The sequence below is a fragment of the Sus scrofa genome, chromosome 3 (assembly GCF_054392235.1).
Source record: "Sus scrofa isolate SSC_HxYL_T2T_F1_AM1 chromosome 3, Sscrofa_HxYL_maternal_Yorkshire_Landrace_v2.0, whole genome shotgun sequence".
Lineage (NCBI taxonomy): Eukaryota > Metazoa > Chordata > Mammalia > Artiodactyla > Suidae > Sus > Sus scrofa.
In genome coordinates, this window is record NC_139385.1 from 44167520 (window position 1) to 44194314 (window position 26795).

General features: G+C 58.9%; 3 protein-coding genes across 49 annotated transcripts in view; 1 reads left to right on the forward strand and 2 right to left on the reverse strand.

Annotated features, from left to right (window-relative positions):
• MGRN1 (mahogunin ring finger 1) overlaps window positions 1-13637 on the reverse strand; it is a 64400-nt gene extending 50763 nt beyond the window's left edge. For 13 of the 24 annotated variants that reach the window (XR_014840913.1, XR_014840914.1, XR_014840917.1 and 10 more), the window contains exon 1: window positions 2287-2490. Coding sequence is in view for 9 of the 24 variants with exons in the window: in XM_085017727.1 (XP_084873853.1) it covers window positions 2287-2374 (88 nt within the window). In the remaining 15 variants the exon portion in view is untranslated. Of the gene's footprint in view, window positions 1-2286; window positions 2491-10440; window positions 10543-12288; window positions 12520-13559 lie in introns of those variants that run through there. The other 11 variants (XM_085017734.1, XM_085017737.1, XM_085017730.1 and 8 more) reach the window with 2 other exon arrangements.
• Window positions 8363-13310, forward strand: UBALD1 (UBA like domain containing 1). The gene is made up of 3 exons (XM_021086690.2): window positions 8363-8581; window positions 11838-11900; window positions 12233-13310. Exons 1-3 carry the CDS (start codon window positions 8462-8464, stop codon window positions 12584-12586), a joined length of 537 nt encoding a protein of 178 aa, XP_020942349.1. The 5' UTR covers window positions 8363-8461; the 3' UTR covers window positions 12587-13310.
• A 5005-nt stretch (window positions 13638-18642) lies between the features above and the next one.
• Window positions 18643-26795, reverse strand: part of C3H16orf96 (chromosome 3 C16orf96 homolog) — a 70261-nt gene continuing 62108 nt past the window's right edge. For 5 of the 24 annotated variants that reach the window (XR_014840885.1, XR_014840872.1, XM_085017680.1 and 2 more), the window contains 4 exons: window positions 26652-26754; window positions 21195-21275; window positions 19857-20076; window positions 18643-18798 (listed from right to left, as the gene is read on the reverse strand). Coding sequence is in view for 8 of the 24 variants with exons in the window: in XM_085017680.1 (XP_084873806.1) it covers window positions 18783-18798; window positions 19857-20076; window positions 21195-21275; window positions 26652-26754 (420 nt within the window). In the remaining 16 variants the exon portion in view is untranslated. Of the gene's footprint in view, window positions 18799-19390; window positions 20107-20741; window positions 21276-24110; window positions 24268-24535; window positions 26755-26795 lie in introns of those variants that run through there. The other 19 variants (XR_014840884.1, XR_014840882.1, XR_014840876.1 and 16 more) reach the window with 12 other exon arrangements.

A 26795-nucleotide genomic window follows, 5' to 3' on the forward strand; every position in this document is an offset into this window, starting at 1 on the left:
GGCCACACCCTCAACATGTGGAAGTTCTCAAGCCGGGGATCTGAGCCTCAGCTGCAGCAACACAGGATCCTTAACATACTGCAGCCAGTCAGGGACTGAACCCACGTCCTAGCAGCAACAGTGCCAGGTCCTTAACCTGCTGCACCAGAGGGAACTCCCTGACGAGAGATTTTAGAAGCCCTCCCCCTTCCCTCTCTGTGACAGGTATGTTAATTGATCTTACTGTGATAATCATTCTCCGATAAATATACATATCAAATCAATATGTGTACAACCTTAAACTTACATAATGTTATATGCCAATTATGTCTCAATAAAGCTGGGGGGAAAAATGGACAGTGTTACAGAGCTGTAAGAAAAAACTACCAGCACTCAACGATTCAATACGATCAACAAAACTGGCCCAGACTTGAAAAGAGATCAACTTTCTCATAAATGGACTATGGCCCATGGGTCCCTAAAATCATCTCAAAGCCCCCCCTCCCATCCCCAGCCCACCCTTGAGGAAACATACTAAAGCACTGCGTAGGTCCCCAGCTGCCTCCTGGAACAAGGTGGCCAGAGGGACAAGGAAGCAGAAAGGACAGGCCCAAGAGAGTCTTGCTATCACTGGCAGCAGAGCTGAGGTGGCCCATGGCACCCAGATGCCAGCCCCAATCGATGAGACGTGGCTGACTGTAGCCAAGAGTGGCCCAACTGATTAACAAAATCTGCCACGTAGGATCCAAAAGTGGTGCTCTAAGTGCCTTTTGTGATTTTGTCCAAACGCCCAAAGGAAAAAATATCAAGTTTGCTCTGATCCCAGAGAACAGCAGGTGCCACCTTAAACCTTTGTTTGTCTTTTATCTTTTTAGGGCTGCACCCACAGCACATGGAGGTTCCCAGGCTAGGGGTCGATCGGAGCTGTGGCTGCTGGCCTACGCCACAGCCACAGCAACGCAGGATCCTTAATCCACCGAGTGAGGCCAAGGATTGAACCCGCAACTTCATGGTTCCTAGTCGGATTCGTTTCCACTGCACCACGACGGGAACTCCCCCAGCTTAAACTTTTTGCTATCTCTGCCAAGTCACTGCTAACTGCAATTAGACTCTGACTTGGTCACCTCAGAGTCTAAATGCAGTTAGAATTTTCTAATTTTCTTTTCAAGCCATTACAGCAGCTAACATTTTTTGAGGTGTTTAAATGCAGGTTCCTAGGCCACAGTGGCAGGGGCAGCAAGTCTGACGTGGGGCCTGGGAAATGCACGTTAAACAAGCTTCCCCACAGGTGGTTCTGGAGGACACTCAAAGGAAACCTGGCCGGGAGGTTGCCCGCAGGCCAGCTGTGAGGCCTGGAAGACCACGACCTCAGATCAAAGGCTTCTCCTTGGTCCTCCCTCCCCATCCTCCTCCTTCTCTCCTCTCTGGGCAAATGAAGGGATGAGGAGACGGCAAGAGTGAGAAAGCCCAACTAAAGTTCCAGGTTAGGCCACACTCATCATCAGAAACAGAACAGTGGGGTGGGTACAACCGTCTGAGAGTCCAAGTCCAGGTCCTGCTCCCAGATGCACTTCCATCCAGCCCTGAGACCTTGAGAAAGTCACTTCTTCCAAAGTCACTTCCTCCCTGGAGGCTCAGGTCTCTCAGCCACAAAACAGGACACAGGCGAGCCTGGCAAATCTCCTCCAATCATTCTCAGGTTCTCCACTAAGGATTCCCAGCTGCTCTCCCATCCATGGCGGCAGGGCCTCCTTGGGCCCACCCACCATCCACCACACACCACGCACACCTGCCAGGACACAGGACAGCCAAGCCCCTGTCCAGAAGACACGGAGAGTGTCCAGAACCACTGGCTGGGTCTTCGCAGGAAGCGAAGAAGGGAACCCCCAAAGGAAGCGAAAACTGGCGAAGAAGTGATGTCAATCCTTTGGACAATGACCACTTTATCAGCACAAGCGAAGCGCCGGGCACCGTGCTAAGCCCTCACCAGCGTCGCGCCCCTGAACCTCACCCCCCCACCCTGGGGGTTTCCTATTGAGTGTCTCGCCCTGTGCAGCCGAGGGAGCGGAGGCACGCAGGGGCGAACTGACTGACCCAAGGTCACCTAGCCGGGACCAGGCAGTCAGCCCCGGGCCCGACCCACGCCCCGGGGTCCTGGTGGCGGAGCGCGCGGAGCCCCGGGTAGGGCTGCTGCAGAGGGGCCCGCGGGCCGACCAGAGCTCCTAATCCACCCTCCGCGGAGAGGCCCGCGCCCCAGCCCGCGCCTCGCTGTCTGCGCCCAGGGCCGGGGCCGGGACAGCACCTCACCGGACTTCGGTGGGTAGCGATAGGCCGAGTTCGCCTGGATGTCAATGTCCTCCACGCCCGCGATGCGGCGGCTCAGGATGGAGCCCATGGTGCGAGGCGGGCTGGGCCGAGGCTGGGACAGGGGCAGCTGCGGCGGCCTCACACAGTCATGGCCCGGACCAGGCCGCACGGACACTCGCCCACAGCCGCGGGCGCTCGGCCTCCGAGCCCCCACCCCCGGCTCGGCCTCGGGCCCGACGCCACGGCGGCCCTCCGCCCCCCCGGCGCTGAGGCACCTCGGGAAATGGAGTCCCCTCCGCGCCGACGCTGCCCGGCGGCCGCGCGGGAGGCCCACCTAGGAACTACATTTCCCAGGAAGCTTCTCGCCCAGGCTCGCTGAAGTTGTTGACAAATGCTTCGGGACAAACCAAATGGACCGGAGTCCAGAGGGGAGGACCCCATCAACTGCAGTGCAAATTATCCCTCCCTCTGCATTCCAAGCACAAGACTAACGTCGTAGTTCTTTAGCCTTCTATTAATAATTTTATTTTCATACATAGTCTCTTCTAGGAACCAACGCCTTCCATTTACTCCTTTCTGAAAAAAATCTCTCTGCACTACCATGGATCTCCCCACTTCCCGGGATTTAATCTCCTGGCCCGGCCAGCAGAGGGCAGACCCTTACCTGCCACCTGCAAAGAGTTGGGACGGAACCCCAATCACCCAGAGCGGTGCTCACAGGAGAAACGAGGCACCTTCCCCAAAACTCTAGGCATCTCTCCAGCTCCACGTCCAGAACAGTTACTTTGAAGACATAATTTTAAAGCTCCCCGCAGAGGCAGTAGACCTCTCCGCACTATACAGAGAGGGGAACTAAGGCACAAATGAGGGAGGGCCACCCGGAATGGCGCTGAAGACAAGTTTATAAGATTCAGGTTAGAGATTAAGCCTCCTGTCAGGTTGCAATGTACTTTCTTGGTTTTGATTCACACAAAACTCTAAGCAGACCAAATGAGAATCTGTTTTCACCTACTTTTCAGTTGCGAAAAGGCGATTCTAAGAAAGGACTTTCCCCAAGATAGGTGTTGGGAGGGCAGAGGCTGGCTAAGAGTCTCAGATGGTAAATTCACCACAGTTGGCATTAAAGTGAGCCCTACAGCTTCCTAGAGGCCAGAACCCATCCAGAATATAACCTTCCTATTTTCAGGAGACTTGGAAAGCCAAAAATAAAAACGGAGGTGAGGGATTTGTGTGATTATGAGGGAGAATCCAGGTCTTGGGGAAGCTCGGTTTAAACTTTCTGCCCTGCACCCAAGATCCCCATTTACTGCACCCCTACTATGTGCTAGACATTGGTGTTGAGGGCTAAACACACATCTCCTCTTTATTTTTAAAGGCCACACCTGCAGCATATGGACGTTTCTGGGCCAGGGACTAAATCCAAGTCACAGCTGTAACCTACAGGTCCTTTAAGCCACTGCACCTGGCCAAGAGTGAACCTGCGCCTCCGAAGCAACCAGAGGCATTGCAATCAGGTTCTTAACCCACTGTGCCACAGCAGGAACTCCATATCCTCTCTTTTAATTCTCTGTCGTAGGTTCTATTTTCATTCCCAATTTACTGAAGGGGAAAGAGGCTAGGCAACGTGGAGTATCCCACTCAGCTTGCATAGTAGATAAGTGGTAATACAGCTGGAATTTGACCCAGGCCACTCCTTTTAATGCCACGCTCTCCTGCCACCCCTACCCACCCCCACCCGAGACAGGTACCCTCAAGTGCCAGATTTCTTGTCTCTTGCCCCCAGATGGGCCTGAAGACACCCCCATCCCATGTGACCTTTCTTCTCTTCCTTTAAAAGGCTTTCTGTTGAATCACATAACACTGTTGAATCATATATACATAAATAGATATACCAACACGGCATCCAATTTACCAGGCTCCCTGTTTGGAGGGGAGGGGAGGAGGATACTAAGGGCCCAGATGTTCTGGCTGAAAAACAACCCTAAGAGCACGTCCTCCCTATGGATCGTGGGCCAGGGCAGCCGTTTCCATGGGCTGGATGTCTGATTAATTACATACTCCTCTCAAAAGAGCTTTGGACTTGAAGTGTATGGTTCTGTGCTTCTCCACCCACTATTTGGAGATAGGACCTTTCTGATTTGATCCTGGTTCTATTATCAACATCTTGGCTGATTCATTTTTTTATTCAACAAATATTTATCACGCTACTATGTAAAAAGCAATGAGCCAGGCATAGAGATTAAATGGTAAAACCCACAGATATGGAACGTTTAGTGAGAAACAGACATGAAAGGAGAACAAGTGTATAAAAATACAAAATATGGGTGCTGTAGGGAGTTCCCATCGTGGCGCAGTGGTTAAAAAATCTGACTGGGAACCGTGAGGTTGCAGGTCCAATCCCTGGCCTTGCTCAGTGGGTTAAGGATCCAGCGTTGCCGTGAGCTGTGGGGTAGGTCGCAGACGTGGCTTGGATCCCTCGTTGCTGTGGCTGTGGCGTAGGCCAGTGGCTACAGCTCTGATTAGACCCCTAGCCTGGGAATCTCCATCTGCCATGAGAGCGGCCCTAGAAAAGGCAAAAAGAAAAAAAAAAAAAAGGTGTTATAGGGGAATGGACTAAGGTGCCATGAAACACCAGGACCGGCGTACCATTGATAAGGGAGTCAGGGAAGGTTTCTCGGAGGAGGTGATATGTAAGCCCAGACTTGAAGTACAAGTAAGAACCAACCAGGCAAACTCTGAAGGAGTAGGTCAGCCTAGGTTCCAGGCAGGGAGAACAGCATGTGCAAAGGCCCTGCGGAGCTGAGTGAGATCCATGAGCTCAAAGCCCAGTGTGGCTAGAGTCAAGGAGGCAGGAGGGTTGGGGTGCAGAGGTGAGGAGTAAGGTCAGGAGTAAGGGCCCAGACCTCAAGGCCCCTCCGTCAGCCAGCATCTGGTCCTTGGAGTCATAAAGACAGACCCACTTCATGGCTTCCTAGTTAGGAGTCCTTCAAGTCTAGACTTCACGAGCCTCCTGAGGGAGCAGGATTGCTGCTGATGCATTCCTGTCTTCCCAGACCCAGTGGATGCCTGATAAACACATCCGTGGAGTGACTGAAGGAATGCAGGGCTCTGGGCCCTCCAACTCTGGCAAGGTCCTCAATCTCCCTGGACTTCAGATAAGATGAAGGCACTGCCCCAAATGCCTTTTATCCCTCCCTTCCCCCATCTACTGACCCCGACTGTCAGGCCCCATCCAAGCCTGTTAAGAAATCCAAAGTCCACCCTCTAGCCAGGCTGATCCTGGCTGCAAACAAGCTTGTTTTTCATTCCCTGCTGCCCTTGGAAAAACAAGCTGGCTGGGGGGCCGTAGGGGCGAGAGGGCGGACCTTCGCTCCTACTACCCCACTGCCCCACCCCAGGCAGCTGGCTGGCCTGGAAGAGCTCCTTCTGGGCTGGGCAGGTCTAGGCAGGCACCTGAGCGAAGGTACTCCCTCTCTCGCTAAGCAAGAAAAGCCCCCAGTGGGTCCTGCCAGGGCAGTGCCCATCCTCCTTTGCCAGAAACACACCTGCTGCTCACTGGGCGCCTGCTCTCCTCCACGGGCTCTGAACACTGTCAAGAGTGTAAAGAGGTTTGGATTCCAACCTCGGTTTCCTCATCTGTAAAATGGGGCTTGGGTCCCCTAGAGCAGTCCGGGTGGAGGCAAAGAAATGGTGCTCCGAGCACCAAGCCCATGCCAAGCACCTCACTGGCATTAATCTGCCAGAGCAGTCCTGGGAGAGCTCTGAGCTCTTACCTTGGGTTTCACAAATGAGGAAACTGAAGCTTAGAGCCGGAGGACCATGTCCTAACATCAGAATCATTAAGTGGCAGAGTCGAGACTGACACTTAGGTCTGTCTGGCTCCAGAGCCTGCTCACCTTCCACCATGCCTTACTGTCCCAGTGGTAAGGATGTAGCAGTAACTACATTCAGAGCCGCCTACCCCCGTGCTGTGCCAAGTGCTTTGGCTGCATTAAGTCATGTATGATGTTTTGTAAAGGTGAAAGGCCATTCTTTTTTTTTTTTTTTTTGTCTTTTGTCTTTTTAGGGCTGCACCTGTGGCATATGGCGGTTCCCAGGCTAGGGGTCCAATCAGAGCTGCAGCTGTCGGCCTACACCACAGCTCACAGCAACACCAGATCCTTAATCCACTGAACAAAGAGGTGGGCTCCAGCCCCCCCTCACACCCCCCCATACCAGTGCCCAAGCCCCCATAACTTGGGATATTTCAGGTCTAGTCCACTAGTCCCCCACAATGGCCCTCCCACCAGCCAAAGATAACCCTCCCTGGAAGAGTTCAGGGACCCACGAAGCGCTCTTCAGAGAGCACTGCAAGTCCTCCTTCCATGCACCTGCCCCCGGGTGGGACAGTGCTTTTGTTCAATCCAATTCTGCAACAAGGCCCTGAGCAGAGACGGACTGCCCTGGAACCAGACACACCCAGGACATCACCTGAACTGGAATGGACCTCCCCCCCACATCTGGTCTCCACAATGTTCAGACACAGTGACCCTAATGCGGACACTGGATCAGATCTATTGAAGGCCCTCTATGGCTGGCCTTTAACCCACCACCTCCAGGGCCTGTGCCGGTTTCCTTCCTGAGGGCACCGCCCAAGCTTTCTACATCTGCCCTTGGAATTTTTTTTTTTTTTTTTTTTTTGGCCAAGCCCACAGCGAGTGGAAGTTCCTGGACTAGGGGGATCCCCTGCCACAGCAGTAATACGAGCCACAGTGGTGATAACGCCAGCTCCTTAACCCGCTGCACCACAAGAGAACACCTGTCCCTGGGAATTTTGACGCATGCCCCCACCCCTGCCCCCAGCCCACCCTTTTTTAGAGTTTGTTCTCTGTACCTGGGACCAGGCACAGAGTAAGGACCCAATAAATAGCTTCTCGTCTAATGAAACTGGGGCCAGGGAGCGGGAGGAATCTGGATAAGGTCATTCTGGGCGGAGGTGACTGAGCCTTCCACCCCTCCCGCCAGTTCCGAATCCGCCAGGCACCCCGCACACCAGATCTGAGACGTCAACCGGAAGACGAGCGTGCGGAGCTGTAAACACAGCCCGCAACACCCCACCCCCGAGCGCTCTTCAACCCCGCCCCCGCCATCCACGTGACGTGCCCCCGCCCGCCCCCGCCGCTGCCTCATTGGGCGGCCAGCTTTGTTTACCTTATATGGCCAGGTCCTAACACCGCGCGACCGCCCATTGGCTAAGGTGCGGCCTCACTCACTTGACGTCACTCAGGACTGAAGATGCAAATAAACCGAGGCATTCTGGGAATTGGAGTTCAGGGCCATCCCGGAACTGGCTCCGCGCGGTCCTGGCGCCCGCAGTCTGAAAGCCGAGATTTCCGGCAAAGCGCACGAGATTTTGCGTGGGAAAGTGGGAACCTTGAGCGGAGAGTACCCCTAGGCCGCCCTCCCTTCCTCAGCCGTACATCGAGCCTACTGTGAGCCTGGTTGAGCGCCAGGCCGGGGAGGGACCCGCGTCGCGAGTGGGCGAGGCGAGCTTGGACTCTGTGCTGGGGAGACTCGGAAGGCTTTCTGGAGGCTGTGACTTTAGGCAGAACTCTGAAGGGCAGATTCATTCAGTCACTGAACGGGTATTTATATAAGCGCCCACTGTGTGCCAGGCCTTCTGGGTCTTACGGCCCTAGTGCTGCCGATTTGTACCAAAATCCCAACTTCTCCCCCCACCCCACTGCCCAATAGTGCGCCCGCTCGACACAGAGGGCTGCCAACCACCCTGGGGGTCGGGATCCTCGGGTCCTAGCCAATATCCTGCGACCCGCGTTTGCGCCCATGCAGTCTGGAGTCCTCGCCTCCGGACCCCTCCTCAGTGTCGGGGATGGGGCGCGGGGCCCCCAGAGCTGCGTGCTCGTCCTGGTCCTGTACGCAAAAGGCGCCCAATGTTCAGACACACCCTCGGGCCGGCCCGGCCTGCAGCTCCCGTCCGGGCGAGGCGGAAGCGGCGCGGGACTACATCTCCCAGCATGCCCCCCGCGGCCCGGAGTGAGGCGAGGCTCGGTGAGTCAGAGCCGCACAGTAAATATTTGTATTAGCCGGAGCCGGCTCGCTAATGGTGGACGCGTGAGGCGGAGGAGCGCGCGGCGGCTGGAGGCCGGAGCGGGCAGGCGGCGGCGGCGGCGGCGCCATGTCCGTGAACATGGACGAGCTCAAGCACCAGGTCATGATCAACCAGTTCGTGCTGACGGCGGGCTGCGCAGCCGACCAGGCGAAGCAGCTGCTGCAGGCGGCCCACTGGCAGTTTGAGGTGCGCGGCCGGGCCGGGGCGCGGGTGTCCGTCCCCCGTGGCGGCGCGTGCTGCGGGGTGTGTGCGGGCCGGTGTGGACACGTGCGGCTGTGCCGGGGCCGGGCCCGCGCACTCGGCCCGGTGTTCCGGCGGTCGCGCGCCCCGGCGTCCGGGCCCCAGCGCGCACACGCGGCGTGTGGGTCAGGCCCGGCTGCGCGGCCGTGTCTACGCGGCCCCCGGAAACGCAGCCCGCTCCGGGTGGGCGGGAGGGGCAGCCTGGCTCCTAATCCCCGCCCCCCCATTCCCCGGCGGCCGGGTTACGGGGATCCCCCCGCCCCGCGTTTTGTTCTGGTAATGGCCAAGGCGAGGCGGCGCCGAGGCCCCGACGGACAGTTGGGCGGGCGGCAGGAAGAAGGACGCCCCAGCACTGGCCTGAGCCGGGCCCTCGCCGCCCCCACCTTGGATATGGGAGCCCCGAGCCCGCGGGCGCAGCTGCCCGCCGTGTGTGGGTCTGACGGTCTGTGTGTTGGATGGGCAGCCCGGTGCCGCGTGTCCACGTACATGTGCATTTGTATTTACGCACGCGCCACGCTACGTGTGGGCACGTGTAAACACGCAGTCCACCCGGGGCACGGGTGCGGGTGGGGGGGGAGGGTGTGTTCCGTGTACACACTGGTCGCCGTTTTGCAAACGGTGCTTACGCATGTGCACACGAGTGTACAGGTGGTGTGTCGGAGCGCACACTACAGCTACGGGACGGCATTTGTGTGCCCTGCTTCAGAGGCTTGTCCAGGTTCCCTTCTCTGTGCTGGCTAGTGACTCTACCATGGCATCGTGTACACGGTTCAGTAGTTTTCAGCCAGCTGGGCAGGAGGTGGGGCTGCCCCAGCTTGGCCCCCACCTCCCCAGGCCTCTTGGACCCACAGAACACTAGTGCCCAGGGCTTGTGTTGCCAGGAGGCCACCTGGCCTTCCCTAAGTCAGCCGGCCCAGAAATAACTCAGGACGGTATCTAGGGATGAGGCCAGAGCCCCTTGAGCTCCGCCCCTCACAGGTGTAAGGTCAAAGCCCCAGCCACCCTGTAGAGTCTTGTGCCCAGTCCAGGCTTAGGAGCCCAGGCTCTAGATGGGGACCCAGCTCAGAGAAGGTATTTGGGCGGGAGGAGGGACAGGAAGCCAGAGGACTCTGGAGTTCAGCTTTCTGGGCCCGGGATGGGGATCAGGATTCTAGCCTGAAGGTTGGGACACTCTGTGGAGTTAGCGGCCTGTCCACCCAGAGGAGTCTTGCTCACTTTCCTACCAGAGAGCTCAGGGGGACGGCTGACCCCTGCATGGTCCTCTCATCCCAAGATGGAAGGCTGCCCTATCTCTGCACACGTCCCAGCCTCTGGCCTGAGTTTCCTCCGCTGTGTCTGGGGCGGTGTGAGTTGACCTCTAAGGAGTGAAAGGCCAGTACCCCCTACCCCCAACCCTAGCAGCCCCACCCTGCAGGAAGCTCCCTAATCAGCCCATTTGTCTCAAGAGCTGGATGTGGCAAAACTTGCAAAACCACATTCATGGCAGTTTGCTTGAGTCCCACATCTGCATACATGGCTCCCCCCCTTCCTGGGGCTGGGCAGGCGGGTGTCCAGTGGGAAGTGGCCCTACCTGTCTCTCTCAATTTAAGCCCACAGAGCCTGGCACCAGCCCAGGTTGCTGTCACTTGGTCACAGGAATTGAAAATGTAGCTTTGAAGATGGAGATACCTGGCGGGGGAAAGCTGATCTTAGGAGGGGCGGGAGCAGCCTGCGGACTCTGGCATCCCCCAGGAGAGGAGCGCTGCACCCTGGGCGCTGTTTCACAGCATGTAAAAGGGAGATGCGGGGGGAGGGGGGAGGCTCACCTGTGGTGAAAATGGGGTGTGAAGTCCAGTCCTAGGTCTTCTGGGAGTGAGTGGGTAACTCCCCTCTGTGCCTTCCACCCTTGGCTGGCCCAGCTGGATGCCCTGTTTTTGGGTCACATTCTCTGTGATTCAGGTGTTAATGGGGACGGAAGGCTGCTGGGGGCAGGGGAACCTGAGTGCTTTCAACTCTGGAGGGGCTTTAGGAAGGCAGGACAAGGGCAGCCATTTCTCCTGGAATCCTCACACACAACTACTACTGCCTTTGGAGCTGCTGTTGGAGGAGGAATGGTGTGTTCCTTGGGGCTTCTGCGGGGAGAGGGGGTGTCTCAAGGAGGTGCTTAGAGCCCAGGGCCCTCCCCCCAGCTCCCACCCCCGTGTTTGGGGATACTGGGGTAGGGCATCTCCAGCAGGAAATTCCCAAAGTCATCAGAATCTCCTTCAATAATCAAGCTCCTGGGGTAAGCCCCGAGAACTAGGCTGGGTTTCTGGGTGTGTTGGGAGTCGGGGAGGGGGTTAGACAGGGCTGGGGGCGTGTCCGAGGGGGCAGCCATGGAGGGCAGAGCTGCCCACAGACCCTTCACACACTGGACGGGCTCCCTCACCCAGCACTTTCACAAGAGCACTTGGTTCCCTTATTTTCCTGGATGCCTCTCCTGCAGGGGCTAAACCAGGACACAACAGTGCCAGTGGAGGCTGCCCTGGGGCCCCAGCCCCCCAGAGCCACTAGATGAGCTGCTCTAGCCGGGGCTGGCTGCCAGCCTCTTTCCCACCTCCTTCTCATGGTCCTGGGTGCAAAGCCCATCTCCCCTTTCCTCCTGCTCTACCACCTGGAGAACATCCCGCAAGGAAGTCTCGAGGACTGGAGGGGAGAGCGAAACCAGACCTTCCTACTTAATTCTGGCTCTCGCAGCGGAACCATGGGTCTGAGGAGGTCACTGCTGCCAGGGAGGGGAAACTGCAGGCCACCTCCAGTCTCCCTGTGGTGCACATGGAGAAACCCAGCCCTGGGGCAGCGTCCCTTGGTTGAGAGGAGCGGGCAGGTCACGACGCTCAACACCTGGGGGCCTTCACCATCTCCTGGCTCATAGACAAGAAAATTGAGGTTCAGGGAGGCATAGGGACTCGCCACCCATGGAGTTGGTGACAGTAGCGCTAGGAGCTCCGGGCGCCTTTCCTCAGGAGACAAACCCCCACGTTATAGTGATGATACCAGGTAGGGGTGAGCTAGAAGCACCTGGCAGCCAGGGGAGGGCCTTCCCTGCCAACCAGACCTGCCCAGGGGTCGATGGCACCTCCGGGCAGAGGCCGAGGGTCGGGAATGACAGATACTCTGCCTTAACTTGCCAGGCCAGGGCCTCCAGGGTCCTGAGGGTAAGCGTGGGCCTTTCTTCCTGCAGACAGCCCTCAGCGCCTTTTTCCAGGAGACCAACATCCCCTACAGCCACCACCATCATCAGATGGTAAGTGTCCCCATGGACCAGGGACAGCAGCGCAGGAGTCTCCCAGTCGGGGGCAGGGGGAGGCCGCCCATACCCTAGGAAGGTCCAGGGGCTCTGGGCCATGAGGAGCTGCTGGGACGGGACTCCGTGGGGCTGATCAGCAGGCACAGGGGGTCAGCCCGGCCCGGGCAGCGCACCCTTCTTCTGGGCTCGGGCCGCCTGGCCGCCTGGGGGCGGGGCTGCATTCCGGGAGGGGGCCTGGGTCCCCGCCCCCTACAGCAGGCAGGCGGGGCGGGGGGGGGCTTCAGAAAGGGGTGCTCACCCCTCCCTCTTTGTTCCTCTTTCCCCCACAGATGTGCACTCCCGCCAACACCCCCGCCACGCCCCCCAACTTCCCCGATGCCCTCACCATGTTCTCCCGTCTCAAGGCCTCCGAGAGCTTTCACAGCGGAGGCAGCGGCAGCCCCATGGCCGCCACGGCCACCTCGCCCCCGCCGCACTTCCCGCACGCCGCCACCGGCAGCTTCTCGGCGCCCGGCTGGCCAACGGCAGCCTCGCCCCCAGGGGGCCCACAGCACCACCCGCTGCAGCAGCCGCCCCTGTGGACTCCGGCACCCGCTTCCCCGGCGTCAGACTGGCCGCCCCTGGTGCCCCAACAGGCCGCCTCGGACCCCAGGGCCCACCCTGCCATGGAGGCCGAGAGATAAGGGAGGCCCCTCCCCCCTCCCGGAGGCCAGGCCCCCTGGGGCGGGGGAGAGGACGTCTCTGCGGGCCCCCTTCACCCCGTCTGCACCCCCATTCCCCGGAGCCCTGGAGGGGAGAGATCGGGCCCTGGCGCCAGCACACAGGCTGCCCACCCCCGTGCCCGGCAGCACAGGCCTGCGGCACCCAGCTTTCACAGATCTGCTCTAGAGTCTGGGTGCTGGGGAACAGAACTTCCAAGAACAAGCAGCCTTCGCAGAGGACGCGCCCCGCCCCAGGGGGCTGCGGAGGATCTGAGGCGAAGACTTGGCCGGCTCCTGCCTTGGAGGCGCCTCGGCCGGCGGGCGAGATCCCCACCCTCGGGAATGCAGAGCCTTCTCCGCATGTGTGCGTGTAGCTGTGTCTGTGTATTTATATGTATGTCGCTCTTCAAGAAGCAACCTAGTTTATGGGGCAGCTGGACTTTGCATGTTAGAGTGAACCCCCTTTCCCCTCGCCTGCCGCCGCCCCTCTCTCCAGGGCCCTGCCCCTCTCCCCGGCCCCCTGGGCAGCCAGCCTTGGTGTTCCCTGTGGAGAAAAGGATTGTGGGAAACTCCAGGACTCTTCCCACCCATCCCCCAGCACCTGCCTGCTGGGGCTGCCTGCATGCCTCCCCCCAGAGCCCAGGGGGACCCCGTCCCCAGTTCCTTTCCCCCTTTTAACAAAGGAGAAGAAAGAGTTCCAAACCACCGCCAGGCTCTGTGGTCTTGCCTCGAATCCTAAGCTTTGCTGCCAGCTGGCTCCATGTGGTGGGGGAGGGTGCCAACAGAGCCCAGAGCAGAGGCCCACCCCCCAGTCCTGCCTGGCTCCACGCTGCTCCTGTCTGTCGCTGTCTTTTCAACCACAACATGCTCTGGAATCTTCCTACCCACCCCAGGCCCTTCCCATGAAGTTAGTTCCTGGCCCATGTTCCCAGAACCCCAGCCTCTGTCTGCTCACCCTTCCCCCTGCCCAGCTGGACAGGGATCCCAAACTTCAGGGCTAACAGCTGCCTTCCGGTCTGCCTGGGTTTCACTTAAGGAACCTTTCTTCCTGTCTCAGGGCCCCAGTGACTGGCTGCAGGCTGGAAACCGCCTAATCTCCAGCAAACATGCCGGGTGGGGCAGGGCCCCCTCCCTTGAGGAGGCACAGGCCAGGGCACCCGGATTCAGATAGCAGGCTTGGATGTGCAGCCCCCAGGAGCTGGCAGCAGGGACTAACGAGGTTGGTCAGAGTCCAACCTGCAGCTAAACCTTTGGTTACTATGGAAATGAGCCACCCAGGGGCAACAGACAGAATCCCTGGCTGCTCCCAGGCCCAGTTGGGGCAGGCACCTGCTCTTGCTGTGGGGAAAGCCAGGGATGGCCACTCTGCCCTGGACAGCCTGTTCCAGGGCAGGGCATCTTTCAGGCCTGCACCCCTCTGAAGAGTGGGACCAGAGGAAGGAAGGAGGCCTGAGCCTCCTCAGCTCCCAGGCCTCTGCATGGAGCCTGGGTTGGAGAGTTCTGGTTTGGAGGTCTGCTTGCCTGGCATCTCAGCACATGCCATCCACTGTCCTGCACTTGTGCCCTGGGGGCCCCACACTGCCATTCAGCCTCACCTCCGCCCTGTTGGAACCCGGACAGGCTCTGGACCACTGTCTGCTCCCTGCGCACCGCTGAAGACCAGCTGTGGCACCTGGAAGTGTGTCCTCACCTTGAAGCCCACCCTTTTGCCTTCTGGAGTCTGGAGGGGTGTGTCCGTCTGGGGGACGCGGGGGAGGGGCTGTGCAACGGGGCAGGATTAGAAGGGTGAGGCTATCCTGGGCCTTCAGAGTTTTCACTATAGTTTCTTAACCCTTTTGGATGGAAGGAAATTCTCAGGAAGCTGCGACACCCCCCTCCGAGTGGAGGAAAATTGCAGAGGCAGCTGTTTCTGGGTCATCTGCCTCTCAGGGGTGAGCGTGCCTGAGCTCCACTGGGGCAGGACACTGAGGTGGCCGTCCATGGTGGAGCCACACGAGACAGGTGCAAGGTCCAGGGCTTGCAGGCTGGAGAAGTCGCAGGCAGGCCCCTGGATGGTCTGTAGGTGAACCACACCCTTGCTATTCAGAGAGTGGTCCACGGACCAGCAGCAGCAGCATCTGGGAGCCTATTAGATGCAAGACTTCAGGTCCCAGCCCAGACCCCTAGATAAGAATCTGACAGGATTCTCACTTACCCAGGGGACATTCAAGTTTGAGAATATCCCAACCTGGCATCTGGGCCACTGTGGGCTGGACCTGGAGATCCTGGGTTGACTCACGGAAGCTGGAAGAGACTCGAGGTTCCTGCAGGTGCAGCTTGGGCACTCTGACATCCGGGTCTGGATTGTCCTGTGTACTGTGGGATGATGGCCCGTGTCCGGGCCCCTTCTCGCTAGTAGATGGGAGTAGCACCCCCAGTGTGACAGCCAAAAATGACTACAGACGTGGTGAAATGTCCTCTGGGGGCAAAGTCTCTCCAGTGCAGAGGCCCCGCCCTGCCCCATGGTTCCCTAGCTGCCTGCAGAGCAGACAGAACCCCCTGGGAGCTCCTAGGCCCCTTGGCATCAGAACCTCTGGGGAGAGGCCCTGACATAATTTCAAACATTCCCCAGAATACTGGTGATCAACTTGTGAATACACTCGAACCACTCGATCATACAAAGGACAAACTGCAGTGTGTCCCTTTGGTCATAGTTGCTATTAAGATAGCTCCTGGCGGGGGGGGGGGGTGGGAGAGTTGGATGGAGCTGCTCAGCACAAGCCCCTCATGGCAGCTGGGAGCCACCAGATTCCTGACCCTCGAGCCTGCAGTGCACAAGGGTCCCGGCGGTGCTTGAGGCAGCTTTTCCAGAGGAGGGACCAGGAATCTGATTTTAACTAAGTGCCCCAAGGCACCGTGGGAACCAGAGCAGGAAGGGGCAGAAGGCAGGGCTGGAGCTTTCCCACCCCCCAAGTCTGAGCATCTCCCAGGCAAGCAGAGGGCGGCGAAAGGGGGTGGAAAACTCAAGAGGAGCCAGAGGTGGCCCAGCTGGATGCCACGTGCCCCAGAACACAGACCCTGGAACTTCCTCAACTCCCCGAGCCTGGAGGTTTGGAAGCAAGACTGAAGGAGGCAGGAAGCACCCACTGCACGTTCAGGTATAAACTGGCTAAAAAGCAAAGGTGCCGACATCCATATGGCACAGACCCACGTTTACAGCCGTCCTCAGCTGTCTTCCTCAGGCACCTCCTGGGAGCTGCCTCAGCAGGATCCAGAGCCTCGTCCCCTCAGTCCAGCTTCCCTGGGCTTCCTCTCCTGTTACCTGACCGCCAGACCTGAGCTCCAGATGACTTTGTTTCCAAAATTCCACTCTAAAAAACACCATTTGCATCCATGATCCATGAGGCGGCTGGAAAGAATGTGACCAGGGTTGTGCACTGCTCCTTTCTGAAGGGGAAAGTGGCAGCTCCTGGGAACGGGGCCTGGCCTCCTGGAGTGGGGGTGGCCCTTCAGGGCTGCTGCCGAAGGATCGGTGTGGCCCCTCGGGGGCTTGCAGACTCACAGGTCCTGGATATACGTGGCTGGGCTTACACTGTTTTTTGTCTTATCTGCCAGCATTTTAAAATCGGGAGTGTACATGAAAAGCCTCCCTCTGGCTCACCTTGGCCAAGTTCCCTTAAGGCCGCAAGTGACTGAAGCTGACCACCCGAGAGGGGACACAGCCCAGCCTGTCCCTGACCGGCAGCCACCCTGCCAACCACCGCGGACACGTATGTGTCCAGCTCCCATCTCGGGAGTCGGTTGCCATCTCTGAAGGGGTCTGCTCTGCTCTGGAAGGAAACGCCTTGCCACATGGAGTGGAGGAGGGCTCGGGGTGAAACGGGGCTCTGAAATGCTTTCTGTGGGCAGGCAGGGCTCCTCCTTCAGGGCGTCAAAGAGAAGGGCTTGTTCTGAGATTCCCTTGGTCGAAGGTGGATGGTCCCGGGCCTGCTGAGAGTCCCCTGGGGTCTCTGAGAACACCCTGGCCAGCTGCAGACCATGCTGTCCCCGAGCCTGGCCCGCAGGCCCAGTGGTGGGCGGCGGCCGCAGTGGCCCTGGAGGTCTCCCAGGGCTTTTCAGAGCAGGACTGACCTGAGGACAGACCAGGGCTTTGACTCCGGTTAGTGCCGGCGTCGGCTTCTGGCAGGCCGCCTGCGATGGCCAAGAGGAGAGCTTTTGAGGCAAGGCTGGTTCCAATTCCTGCCTTTGGGAAGGTCTCCAGTTGCTTAGCCACAGCTCATGTTTGGGAATGTATGTATTTCGAGTAAGTCTCACAAGAACAAAGCTCTTTTAGGGGTGTGGGGGCCCGGGTCCTTCTGGGAAGAGTGGGGAAGGGCCCACCTCCTGGACGCCCGAGGTGCTGGGGGCCTGTGGGCAGAGTTCTGCTCTGCTTTCTGGGACCATTTCTCACTTCCTGGAGCCTAAGAGCTGCAAATATTGGGGGACTCCTTTTCTGCAGCTCCTGGGGAAGCCACGAGCAAGAGGAAGAAGGGGAGAGAGAAGAGAAGCCCTTCTCTGGAGGTTGTGTGTGTCTGGAGGGCTTCTGTCTGGAGCTCCCAAATCCATGGAAGGCAGGGGCAAGCCAGCCAAGGTGGTGACAGGAGGACCTAGTGTCCCTAAGAAGTCCCTGCACAGAAGACCCTTCCTTTAGTGCGTCCACTGTCACGAGTACGGGTGCTGCCTTTCGCCAAGGCAGAGCATCTGTTTGGAACGCTTTCATCAGTAGTTTATACTTTAGGGTTAAGGAGTTTGTGGTCTTTGAGAGGAAAAAATATTCAGTAACCCTTACATTTGCATCAGCGGGTTGTGGGGCTGGGTTTGGGGGTGCAGTCACTACACAGCATCTCTATCCCAGCAGCACCTGGAGGCAGGACCCTCTGGTTGGCAGGAGGCATCTCATTCATGCGGTCCCCTCGTATCTGGCCAGCCCATGTGCCCCTCTCTCCACACGACCAATGCATCTCGATCTTAAGATGGAAAGTTCCAGGGATTCCCCTTCACTCTGAGACGGGACAGGACAGCTGGTCACCCTATTCCCTGTCCAGCCTGGCCCTGCTGCCGCGTCCCAGGCCAGGAAGAGCTGTGGCCCCCCCGCAGCAGAGGAGGAGGGTGGGCCAGGGCTTCCCCCAGTTCCCACTCCTACTGGCCCCATCCCTAGTTCTGTCCTGCTGGGGACGGTGGGGTGGGTCACCCTCCAGAGGCAGCAGCCCAGGAGCAGGTGCAGTACCTCCCTGCCAGCTACCAGGGCCAGGAGCCCCTCCGCCTGGAATCGGGAAGGGGGTGTTCTGCCTGTGTCCCTGGCAAAGTCTGTGTGGAACTCCCACCTGGGACCAGGCCAAAGACTGGCTTCCCCACCCACCTTACGGGGGACAGAACTGCCATCTTAAGATTGCCCCCGGCTGTAGCTGGGTTTGCGATCACCCCCCTTCCCGAGTGCCCCGGAGGCCTGTCAGGATGCAGATGGTCAGTGACCCACCTGGGTTCACGCCTCGCTCCCTGGGCTGCAGGAACCCACTCACCACTGATTCCGCGGGTGGACCTAGGCAATGGGCTGAAAGGCAGCTCCGAGGGGCTGAGGGCAGGGCCTGGGTGCCTGTGGTCCCACACATGTCAAGGCTTCAGGAGACAAGCCTGGCCACACCTGGCACAGGATCCCCTGCCTCTGACTGCCGAGCCCAGGCAGCACCTCCCTTTCCTGCCATGGGAGAGATGACATGCCTGTGGGCAGCACCTGCTTCCTGGGCAGGTGGCCAGAGAGCTGAGACCTCACTGTGTGACCCTGGGCAAGTCACACGACTGCCCCTGCCCCCAGCTCCTGACCTGCCCGCCCCGTAGGACCAGGGCAGCACAGGGCCCTCTGCCACGGCGGGACGTGTGACGAGGAGGGGAGGCCTGCTGCAATTCTCTGCAGAGACTCTGACTCAGGGGTGGTGGCCCAAGGAAGGGCCGGCAGGTCCGCCCACCACGTGGCACAGGCAAGGCCACCCCGTGCAGAGGACATGGGACCAGTCACCCTAATCCCCAGGGAGAAAAGTGAAATATTTTATTCGGGGGGTAAGCTGACAAAAATACTCATCTGCGATAGGGGAATGGGGCCACGGCTGCACTGCCAGTGTCCCCCGAGGCAGCGTAGGTCGCTGGGGTCATGAAGAGCTTGGCCTCACTTGGACACAGTCCTTGGAGAAAAGAATGAGAGGTCAGAGCCAGGAGTGGCTGCGAGGGGCGGGGGACAGGCTCCGTCAGGTCCAAGGTCCTCCTCCAAGCCAGCACCCGGCCCCCCACCCCGGGTGGACCCCCGGGGAGGGGGTCACCCCACCCCCTGACTCCACCACCCCAGGATGGATGCTAGGGGTGCTGAGCCCCAAAACCATGTAGAGAGAACTCTTGTTTGGTCTCCGTGGAGTGTGACAGACGTGTCAGAAACACTCAAAGGGTCGAGGGTGCGACTGGACAAGTGAGGGGGCGGAGAGGGAGAAAGAGCAGGACTGAGAGGGAGATGCAAGGACCAAAAACCATCCGAGGGGCAGAAACACACCAGGCTGTGGCCCTGACTCTGCCGGGCCCCAACTCCACATCAGGGCGCCCTGACTCCCACTTCCCTCTCTGTTCCACCCGTGCACAGGCAGTGAGTGCAGGAACGAAAGGGCCAGAGAGACGCCAAACGGGGGAGCAGGGCCTGTCCTCTGGGGACGGAGCCGTCCTGGAGGGCTCCCAGGCTGTTGCTCCAAGTGCCCGTGGACTAGCCAGAAGTAAATACAAACAATCAGGTTCTTTAAATACCCAGTTCACAGCAGCCGTCACTCGTGGAAACAATCAGCACAAAATATGTAAGCAAGCACGGAGGAAGGCTGGTTCCCGTGCGAAAACTGGTCCTGATAGAAATTACAGTCCCCAAGGCAAAAGGACAGCAGCATTAGCTGTAATTGGAACTGATTCTGATGAAGTCATTTCAGCAAAATTAAAAGGAAAGTGATTGTTTTTAAAACCATTTTAACTGTGTTGTATTGAAAACTGCTCAGGAATTCACTTGGCTTAGTGGAAAATTCAAGCCAGAAAGCTGTGTTCTCCACGAGATGCAGCACAAGCAGCACTGGGATGTGTGTATTTATATGGCCACAGGATCAAGACGAGTCCGCCCCCTAAATCCCAGGTCAGGCTCGGCACAGTCCCCACCACCGGGGGATGGGTGGGGAGGGGATGCGGGCAGCCGTTGGCGTGTGGGCACAGGGCTCACAGGTTGGTGGGCTCCTTGGTGGGCTGCATGCCAGCTCTAGACTCCAGGCGCAGAGGCCTCGGGTGCCTGGCAGGCCCTGGGGCAGGCTGGGGATCCTGTGGGGACGGCAGCAGCAGGGGCAGCTGTGGCGAGGGCAGCAGAGACAGAGGCCAAGCTTGCATCATTGCTGTTGGCTGGTGGTCCAACGCAGGCGAATCCATGCTGGCTTGGGGGTGCAGTGCTGGGAGGGGCAGAGAGGCCCAGGATGTGTCTAAGAACAGCCGGGAAGGAGGAGTTCCCATCGTGGCTCAGTGGTTAACGAATCCGACTAGGAACCGTGAGGTTTTGGGTTCGATCCCTGGCCTCACTCAGTGGGTTAAGGATCCGGCGTTGCCATGAGCTGTGGTGTAGGTTGCAGACGTGGCTTGGATCCTGCATTGCGGTGGCTCTGGCGCAGGCCAGTGACAACAGCTCCGATTAGACCCCCAGCCTGGGAACCTCCACATGCCATGTGTGCAGCCATAGAAAAGACAAAAAAAAAAAAAAAAACAATAGGGAGGGAGGCTGGCTCCCCAGGGTCACCCCAAGCCTGGAGGTACTCCATCTCCAGTCCCAGGCTCCCTGCACTTACACCTTGGCTGTGGGGGGAGGTGGTGGTGTCTGCCCAGGAGAAGTGAAACCAGAGAGGTGGGGCCTAACACAGGGACCAGAGAGGACGCAGGGTTTGGTTTGGGGTCCAGGACCTCGGCTCCAGCCCAGCTCTGACTCCCCAGCTCCAAGTCGCTGTGCCTCAGCCCATGGCATGCAGAAGTTCCTGGGCCAGGGATGGAACCTGCACTGCAGCAGTGACAATGCCAGATCCTTAACTGCTAGGCCCCCAGGGAACTCCCTCCTTGCTTTAAAATGGGCAAGCGGGGCAAGGACTGGGCGAGATAAGAGGGGAGGAGGTGCCTTGTGTGCTGGAACGCACTCGCAGCTGCCTGGCGCACGGTAATGTCAAGCCGGGGAGGCGGGGCTCACTTATCCCCAACCTGGCTCATGGGTCCCCAGCACAGACACCCAAGGGAATGAACGGGGCCCCCTTGTCCCACCCCTGCAGCCGGCTAGACACCTGGGGACAGGTGCCTGGTCCAGCCGAAGGGTGCACTGGCTGAAGGGTGAAGCTAGATCCCAGGATGCCTGGAAGCCCTGGCCAGGGCGCTGGGTACCGAGTGCTGGGTGGGGGCCCCTCAAGGGACCTGTTCCAGCCCAGGCCCGGGCAGAGCAGGTGAGAGATGGAGGAGGTGGGGCAGGAGAGAGCCAGGCTGGGGCTCACCAGACACCCGCCAGACTCTCCGGGAGGTGGGAACAGGTACTCACAGGGGTAGACGGCTCCGAGCAAGTCTCCCGGGCGCACACCCTCGCTCGGGTTTTGAGCCGGGGGATGTGGAGCTTTCACGGCTTAGCGGAAAAAGAGAAGAGAAGAGAGAGAGGAGCTGGTGGGGCTCCTCCAGGTCCTGCCCCACCCTGGGGTCCACGTCCTGTCCTCTGGCCCCTGCAAAGGCCTGTTCGCTTGGCTGGAGCCCACCCCGCTGCCCGCTCCCCCTCGCGCACCTCTCCACAGGCCAACCCAGTCCTGTGTGCAGGACCCTTCTTCCCACCCCACTCTAGAGCTCCCCCAGCCTGAGACACGGGACAAAGGCTTTCGGAACGGACCTCGAGGCTGGGGAGGAGAGGGATGTGATTTTAGCGCAAAAAGATGTGGGTGACACGCTGGCCAGTCTGGCAGCTCTTCAGCTCTTCCCAGAAGGACCAGACCCCACGGTGCCCCACCTTCCTGTCCTTCCACTTGTGTGTGCACAGCTTCTGAGGAAAAATTCCCACGAAATTAACCATTACGAGGCAACGATTCAGTAGCATTAAGTTCACTCACAAGGTTGTGCAACCACCATCTCCGTCTGCTTCCAGAACATTTCATCACCCCCAAAAGACACCCATACCCATGAGGCCCTCAACCCCACTCTCCCTCCCCGAGCCCCTGGCAACTGCTCATCTGCATCCTGTCTCCCAAATCTGCCTGTTCCGGACATGTCGGGGGGCACAGGAAGGGTCACACACTCTGCGGCCTTTGGGGTCTGGCTCCATTCTTCACTTCTGAATCTCCGGTGTCCCTTTCTCCCCGGCCTCCAGACCAAAGGCTGACCCACCCACGAGGTGGGACCAGAGGCCGTGAGGGTGACAACCGAACAGGGCATGGGGTCTAAGGTGCCGGGCCAGGCCACGGGAGAGAGGGGGTCCGGGAGCACGAAGCTCCTTCCCACGCAGGGCCCCGACTGTCCCTTCCGCTCAGATGGCTGCGTCCTTCCCTGGCTGTCTCCTGTCTACGTCCCTTTCCAGAGAGTCCTTCTGAGCGCCCACCCCACAGGGATGCCTGCGGGGCATCCTCTCCCCAACTTCCCTGCTTCTGCCCATTCACTCGCGAAACTTAGACTTCACCACCCCTCACCAGCGGCATCTAAAACATGCCCGGCGCCAAGGAGGGCTCAGGAATGACCGGCTGAGTGGCCAGGGCCCTGCGGAAGCAGGAGGGGACCGCAGGGAGCTGACACCTCTGGCCAATGTGGCAGCACAGGGCCCGGCTGTCCACTGGGCAGTTTGCCTGAAAGGCCCTCACTGGGCTGGCCTGGCCTTGTCCCGTCCGCACAGCATCTGCGGGGCTCTCTGCCTGCCCCCTTCCCCCCTCCCCTCTGTGAACACCTCCCCAGCCCAAGTCTCTTGAATTCCTAACCCCGTCTCAGGTCTGCGCCCTGGAGGCCCTGACCGACTCGGGGACACTGTAAGTCCCGTTAGCCTTTGGGGTACGCACAGCTTGGGTCATGTCCCTTGAACGGAGTCCCATGTGCTTCGTGGGTTTGGCCTAAGAGCAAATGCCCAGTTGAGGGTCACTCCCCAGCTCCAGCTCTGATCACCAGTTGCCACGTGGATCCCTCCACCGGTCAGAGGCAGGACCTGCCTACCAGCTAACCACCCGGACTGCCACACCGCTTCCCTCCAAGGGGAGGGATGTGGGGCTGGGGAACAAGTTCAAAACTGAGACCCGGTGAGGCCTGAGAGCCCAGCTCTAAGCCAGTGCTCCCCTCGCAGGCCTGTAGATGCCCTGGGTGCACAGGTCCAGACCCGAACTCACCCCTGACCCCAACACCTGCTCCTAGGCTCCCCTCTACGGCTTTCCTGTCTTTGCAAAAGCCAGAAGCTGAGTAACCGGGAGACTCCCAACGGGACGGGACCCCTGAGTTCCGGTGGATGAGAAAGGTTCTCAGTGGATTCCAGGCAGGGCGCCCGGCACATGCTGACCCCAGAGGTGGGGGCAGCCTGCAGCCTTAGAGTGAGCAGCTCTGGGAGGCCGTGTGGGGGGAACAGATGTCCTAGAGATCAGCCAAGGACTCTCGACTCTAGGGACAATGCTCCCAAGATGTCCCTGTCCCAACCCCCAGAACCTGTGACTACATCACCCTGTGCGGCAGAGGGGACTTTATAGACACCATCAGGTTAAGGGTCTTGAGATGGGAAAACGATGCGGGGACATCTGGGTGGGCCCGATACAATGGCCAGGTCCTGGGGAGGGGAGGCCAGATGGTCAGAGTCAGAGGAGGAGACCCGAGGACGGAAGCTGCGGCCAGAATGACGCCCCGTGAAGATGCAGAAGGGGCCACGAGCCACGGAATGAGGCAGGCCTCGGGGAGAAGACCGTGAGGAAACGTCGCCCCTTGAGCCTCGGGAGGAGCCAGCCCTGCCGACACCTCGATTTTAGCCTCACAGGACTCCTTTTGGATTTGACCTCCAGAACCAAAACAAAATAAATGCGGGTTGTTCCAAGCCACTCGGTTGGTGGTAACCTGCTACAGCAGCCATAGGACACTCATCCTACAGGCTCTGAGCTAGGGCAGAGCCGGCCAGGAGCAGCTTTTAGGCCATTCACCCAGGGCTGGTGAGGACGGCGAGGCTGGTAACACATCTCCTCCTCCTGCACCTCTGCCTCCCTGAGCCCCACCTGGACTCAGCCCTCCTTCCACTGAGACGTCTCCAGAAGTCCGGCCTGCCTCTGGGAGCACGGCTCACCAGGGAGCAACAGGCGTTCCTCTGCCCGGCCTGACCACAGCACAGGCATCAGGAGGGCACAGGCAGGCTGGATGCCCTCAGGGACCCTGTGGGCAAAGGATGGATGCGCACATCTGGGACAAGGCTAGACCTAAGCTTGTTTAGGTTTAGATACTGAGACCAGTTTCCTTATTGTTCTTTTTTTTTTTTTTTTTTTTTTTTTTTTGCTTTGTAGGGTCATACCTGCTCTAAAAAGCACATGGAAGTTCCCAGGCGAGGGGTTGAATCGGAGCTACAGCTGCTAGCCTACACCACAGCTCACAGCAATGCCAGATCATTGACCCACTGAGCGAGGCTAGGGATCGAACCCACGTCCTCCTGAATCCTAGCCAGATTCGTTAACCACTGAGCCATGAAGGGAACTCCCTAGACGCTGAGTCTGTTTTGATTAGAACTTTTTTTAAATGGCCATACCCACAGTATAGGGAAGTTCCCAGGCCACAGATGGAATCCAAGACTCTGGAGTTCTTGTTGTGGTGCAGAGTAAACGAATCCGACTGGTACCCATGAGGATGCCCATTCGATCCCTGGCCTCACTCAGTGGGTCACGGATCCGGTGTTGCCATGAACTGTGGTGTAGGTCGCAGATGTGGCTCAGATTCCACATTGCTGTGGTGTAGCCTGGCAAATGCAGGTTCGACCCCTAGCCTGGGAACTTTCATAAGCTGTAGGGGTGCGGCCCAAAAAGCAAAAAAGAAAAAAAAAAGAAAAGAAAGAAAGACTCAGCTGCAACCTATGCCAGATTCTTTAACCCAGTATGCTGGGCTGGGGATCAAACCCGCACCTCTGTTGTAACACGAGCTGCTGCAGTTGGGTTCTTAACCAACTGTGCCACATGGGAACTCCTAGAATGTACTTTTGAGTAAATGAATGAGCAATAATACAAAGCTGTCAAAAGATCCAGCCACAGATGGGTTTCAAATTGATTCCAATTGCTAGTTAGACTGTGGACCCCAAGCAGGTTAAAGCAATTGAGCCGTCCGGATTCAGTCCTGGTTTGTGGATCTGGAGAATGAAAGAGCTCTGGGAGAAAAGCCCTAGCTCTGGGTGCCAGCCCTGGGTGAGGTGGGTGCAGAGGGCGCTCTCTGACGGACGAGGGTCAGGTGAGTAGATCGTCCTGGCCCCCCTGCCAAGGCTGCGCTCACAGCCCATTTGTGTGGAATGCCTCGCCGGCTGCCGCAGGGTGAAAGAAGGCAGTGCCGCAGGGTGAAAGAAGGCAGTGCCGCAGGGTGAAAGAAGGCAGTGCGGGGCCTGGCAAGCAGCTGGGCTCGTTATCTATTCGTCACCATCGTGGTTACCCCGCCTGGTGATCCCAGAAGCCCAGCCTGAGTCTCCTCCCGACAGCATCCATGCTGGGGGCCTGGAGTGGCCAAGCCTCACCCAGGAGCTGTTAACACTGCAAGGGCCACATCCGTGCCCTAGGAATCGGGGGTTTGAGATGAAGTCCTGCTCCTGGACCAGGGCAGGGGCCTGGACAGGGCTGAACAGCAGTCTCCAAAAGGACACGTTCCTCCCGGACCCTGTGAGTGTGACCTTATTCAAAGAAAAGGTCCCTGCAGATAGAACTAAGTGAAAGGTCTTGAGACGATGGCATCTGAATTAAGCTGGGCCCTAAACCCAGTAAGAGGCAGAAGAGGAGAGGATTCAGGGAGGCAGCACGTAGAACGGAGGCGGAGATGGGGTAATGCGGCCACCAGCCCAGGAACGCCGCCTTCGGAGGGAGCGCGGCCCTGCTCATGCCTGGATGTGGGATATGGGACCTGAAGCGGGAGCGTTCGCCTCAGTCGTCCTAAGCCGCCTGTCGGGGCACCTGCTGCGGCCTCAGGGCTCTAAAGCAGGGCTCCGTCTTCTTTGTCCAGTGCATCTAATAAGAACCCCTTTCCTTTGCTTGGGTGTCTGGTGGCTAGTTCTCAAGTCAGTGGGGGCAAAGTGGGCTGAGGAAGGATACTTCAGGCTGGACTTAACCCTCTGGCCACCTTGCAGCTCCAAGACCAGCCCCCTCAGGGCAGTGTGTGGAACCCCTCATCCCAGAGGGAAAATCTCAAGGGGCGAGCAGAGAAGGTACCTTTTAGGATACTGCGGGCCCAGGAACAGAGCTGAGACTTGGGGTCCCCATGAGAAGCCAGCTGTCACTGGGGCCTTGATGCTGCAGCAACTAGAGCTACTCATTTCACAGTCTACCCCTGGCCCCACCTGCCCCCACCTCAGACAATTAGGACACAGGCCTCCAGGGTTATCATGCCCAAGCCCAGCCCTGTCTCCCCACTCCAGGTAGACTTACCTGCTCCCAACTGTGCCTGCCTTCCTTCTACCACAGCCCCCTGGATGGCTCTCTTTCCACTTGACCCTCCATCCAGCTAAGCCTCCTCGGGCTCTCAGAAATTCAGGACCTCCTCCTTGGACCAGTGTCCCTTGTCATAACTCTCCCATCACTGCCCAGCATTCCTTCTTTGGGGAGGCCCTCCAGACGCCCCCCCCCAGCCTCCTTTGTCACAGCTGTCCCCAAGCAGCACCTGGCCTACAGGAGGACCCCAGGTGCGCAAGAGCTGTGTGAGAACCCCCCTCTAGTCATGGATTCTGCCGGCTCTGGGCCCCACCTGCATCACACGGGACTTCACGCTGCCCAGCAAAGGCAGGACACCCAGGCAGGGGTGCCCAGGAAGGCCTGAGGCCACTCACCTGCCAGCTCCTTCTCGGCCCCAGTCACTAGCCGCGGCCGGTCTTTGTTGCTCATTCGACCCTTGTACAGGATCCCGTCCACTCCCAGGATGTCCACCTCGGCCTGTTGGACAGCCCAGGCCCTGGGTCAGGGAGTGTCCTCCA

Coding starts and splice junctions, on each gene's coding strand:
- UBALD1 (XM_021086690.2), top strand. CDS start 8,462: ATGTCCGTGAACATGGACGAGCTCAAGCACCAGGTCATGATCAACCAG. Junction 8,582..11,837: donor CGGCCCACTGGCAGTTTGAG/GTGCGCGGCCGG, acceptor TTCTTCCTGCAG/ACAGCCCTCAGCGCCTTTTT. Junction 11,901..12,232: donor GCCACCACCATCATCAGATG/GTAAGTGTCCCC, acceptor TTTCCCCCACAG/ATGTGCACTCCCGCCAACAC.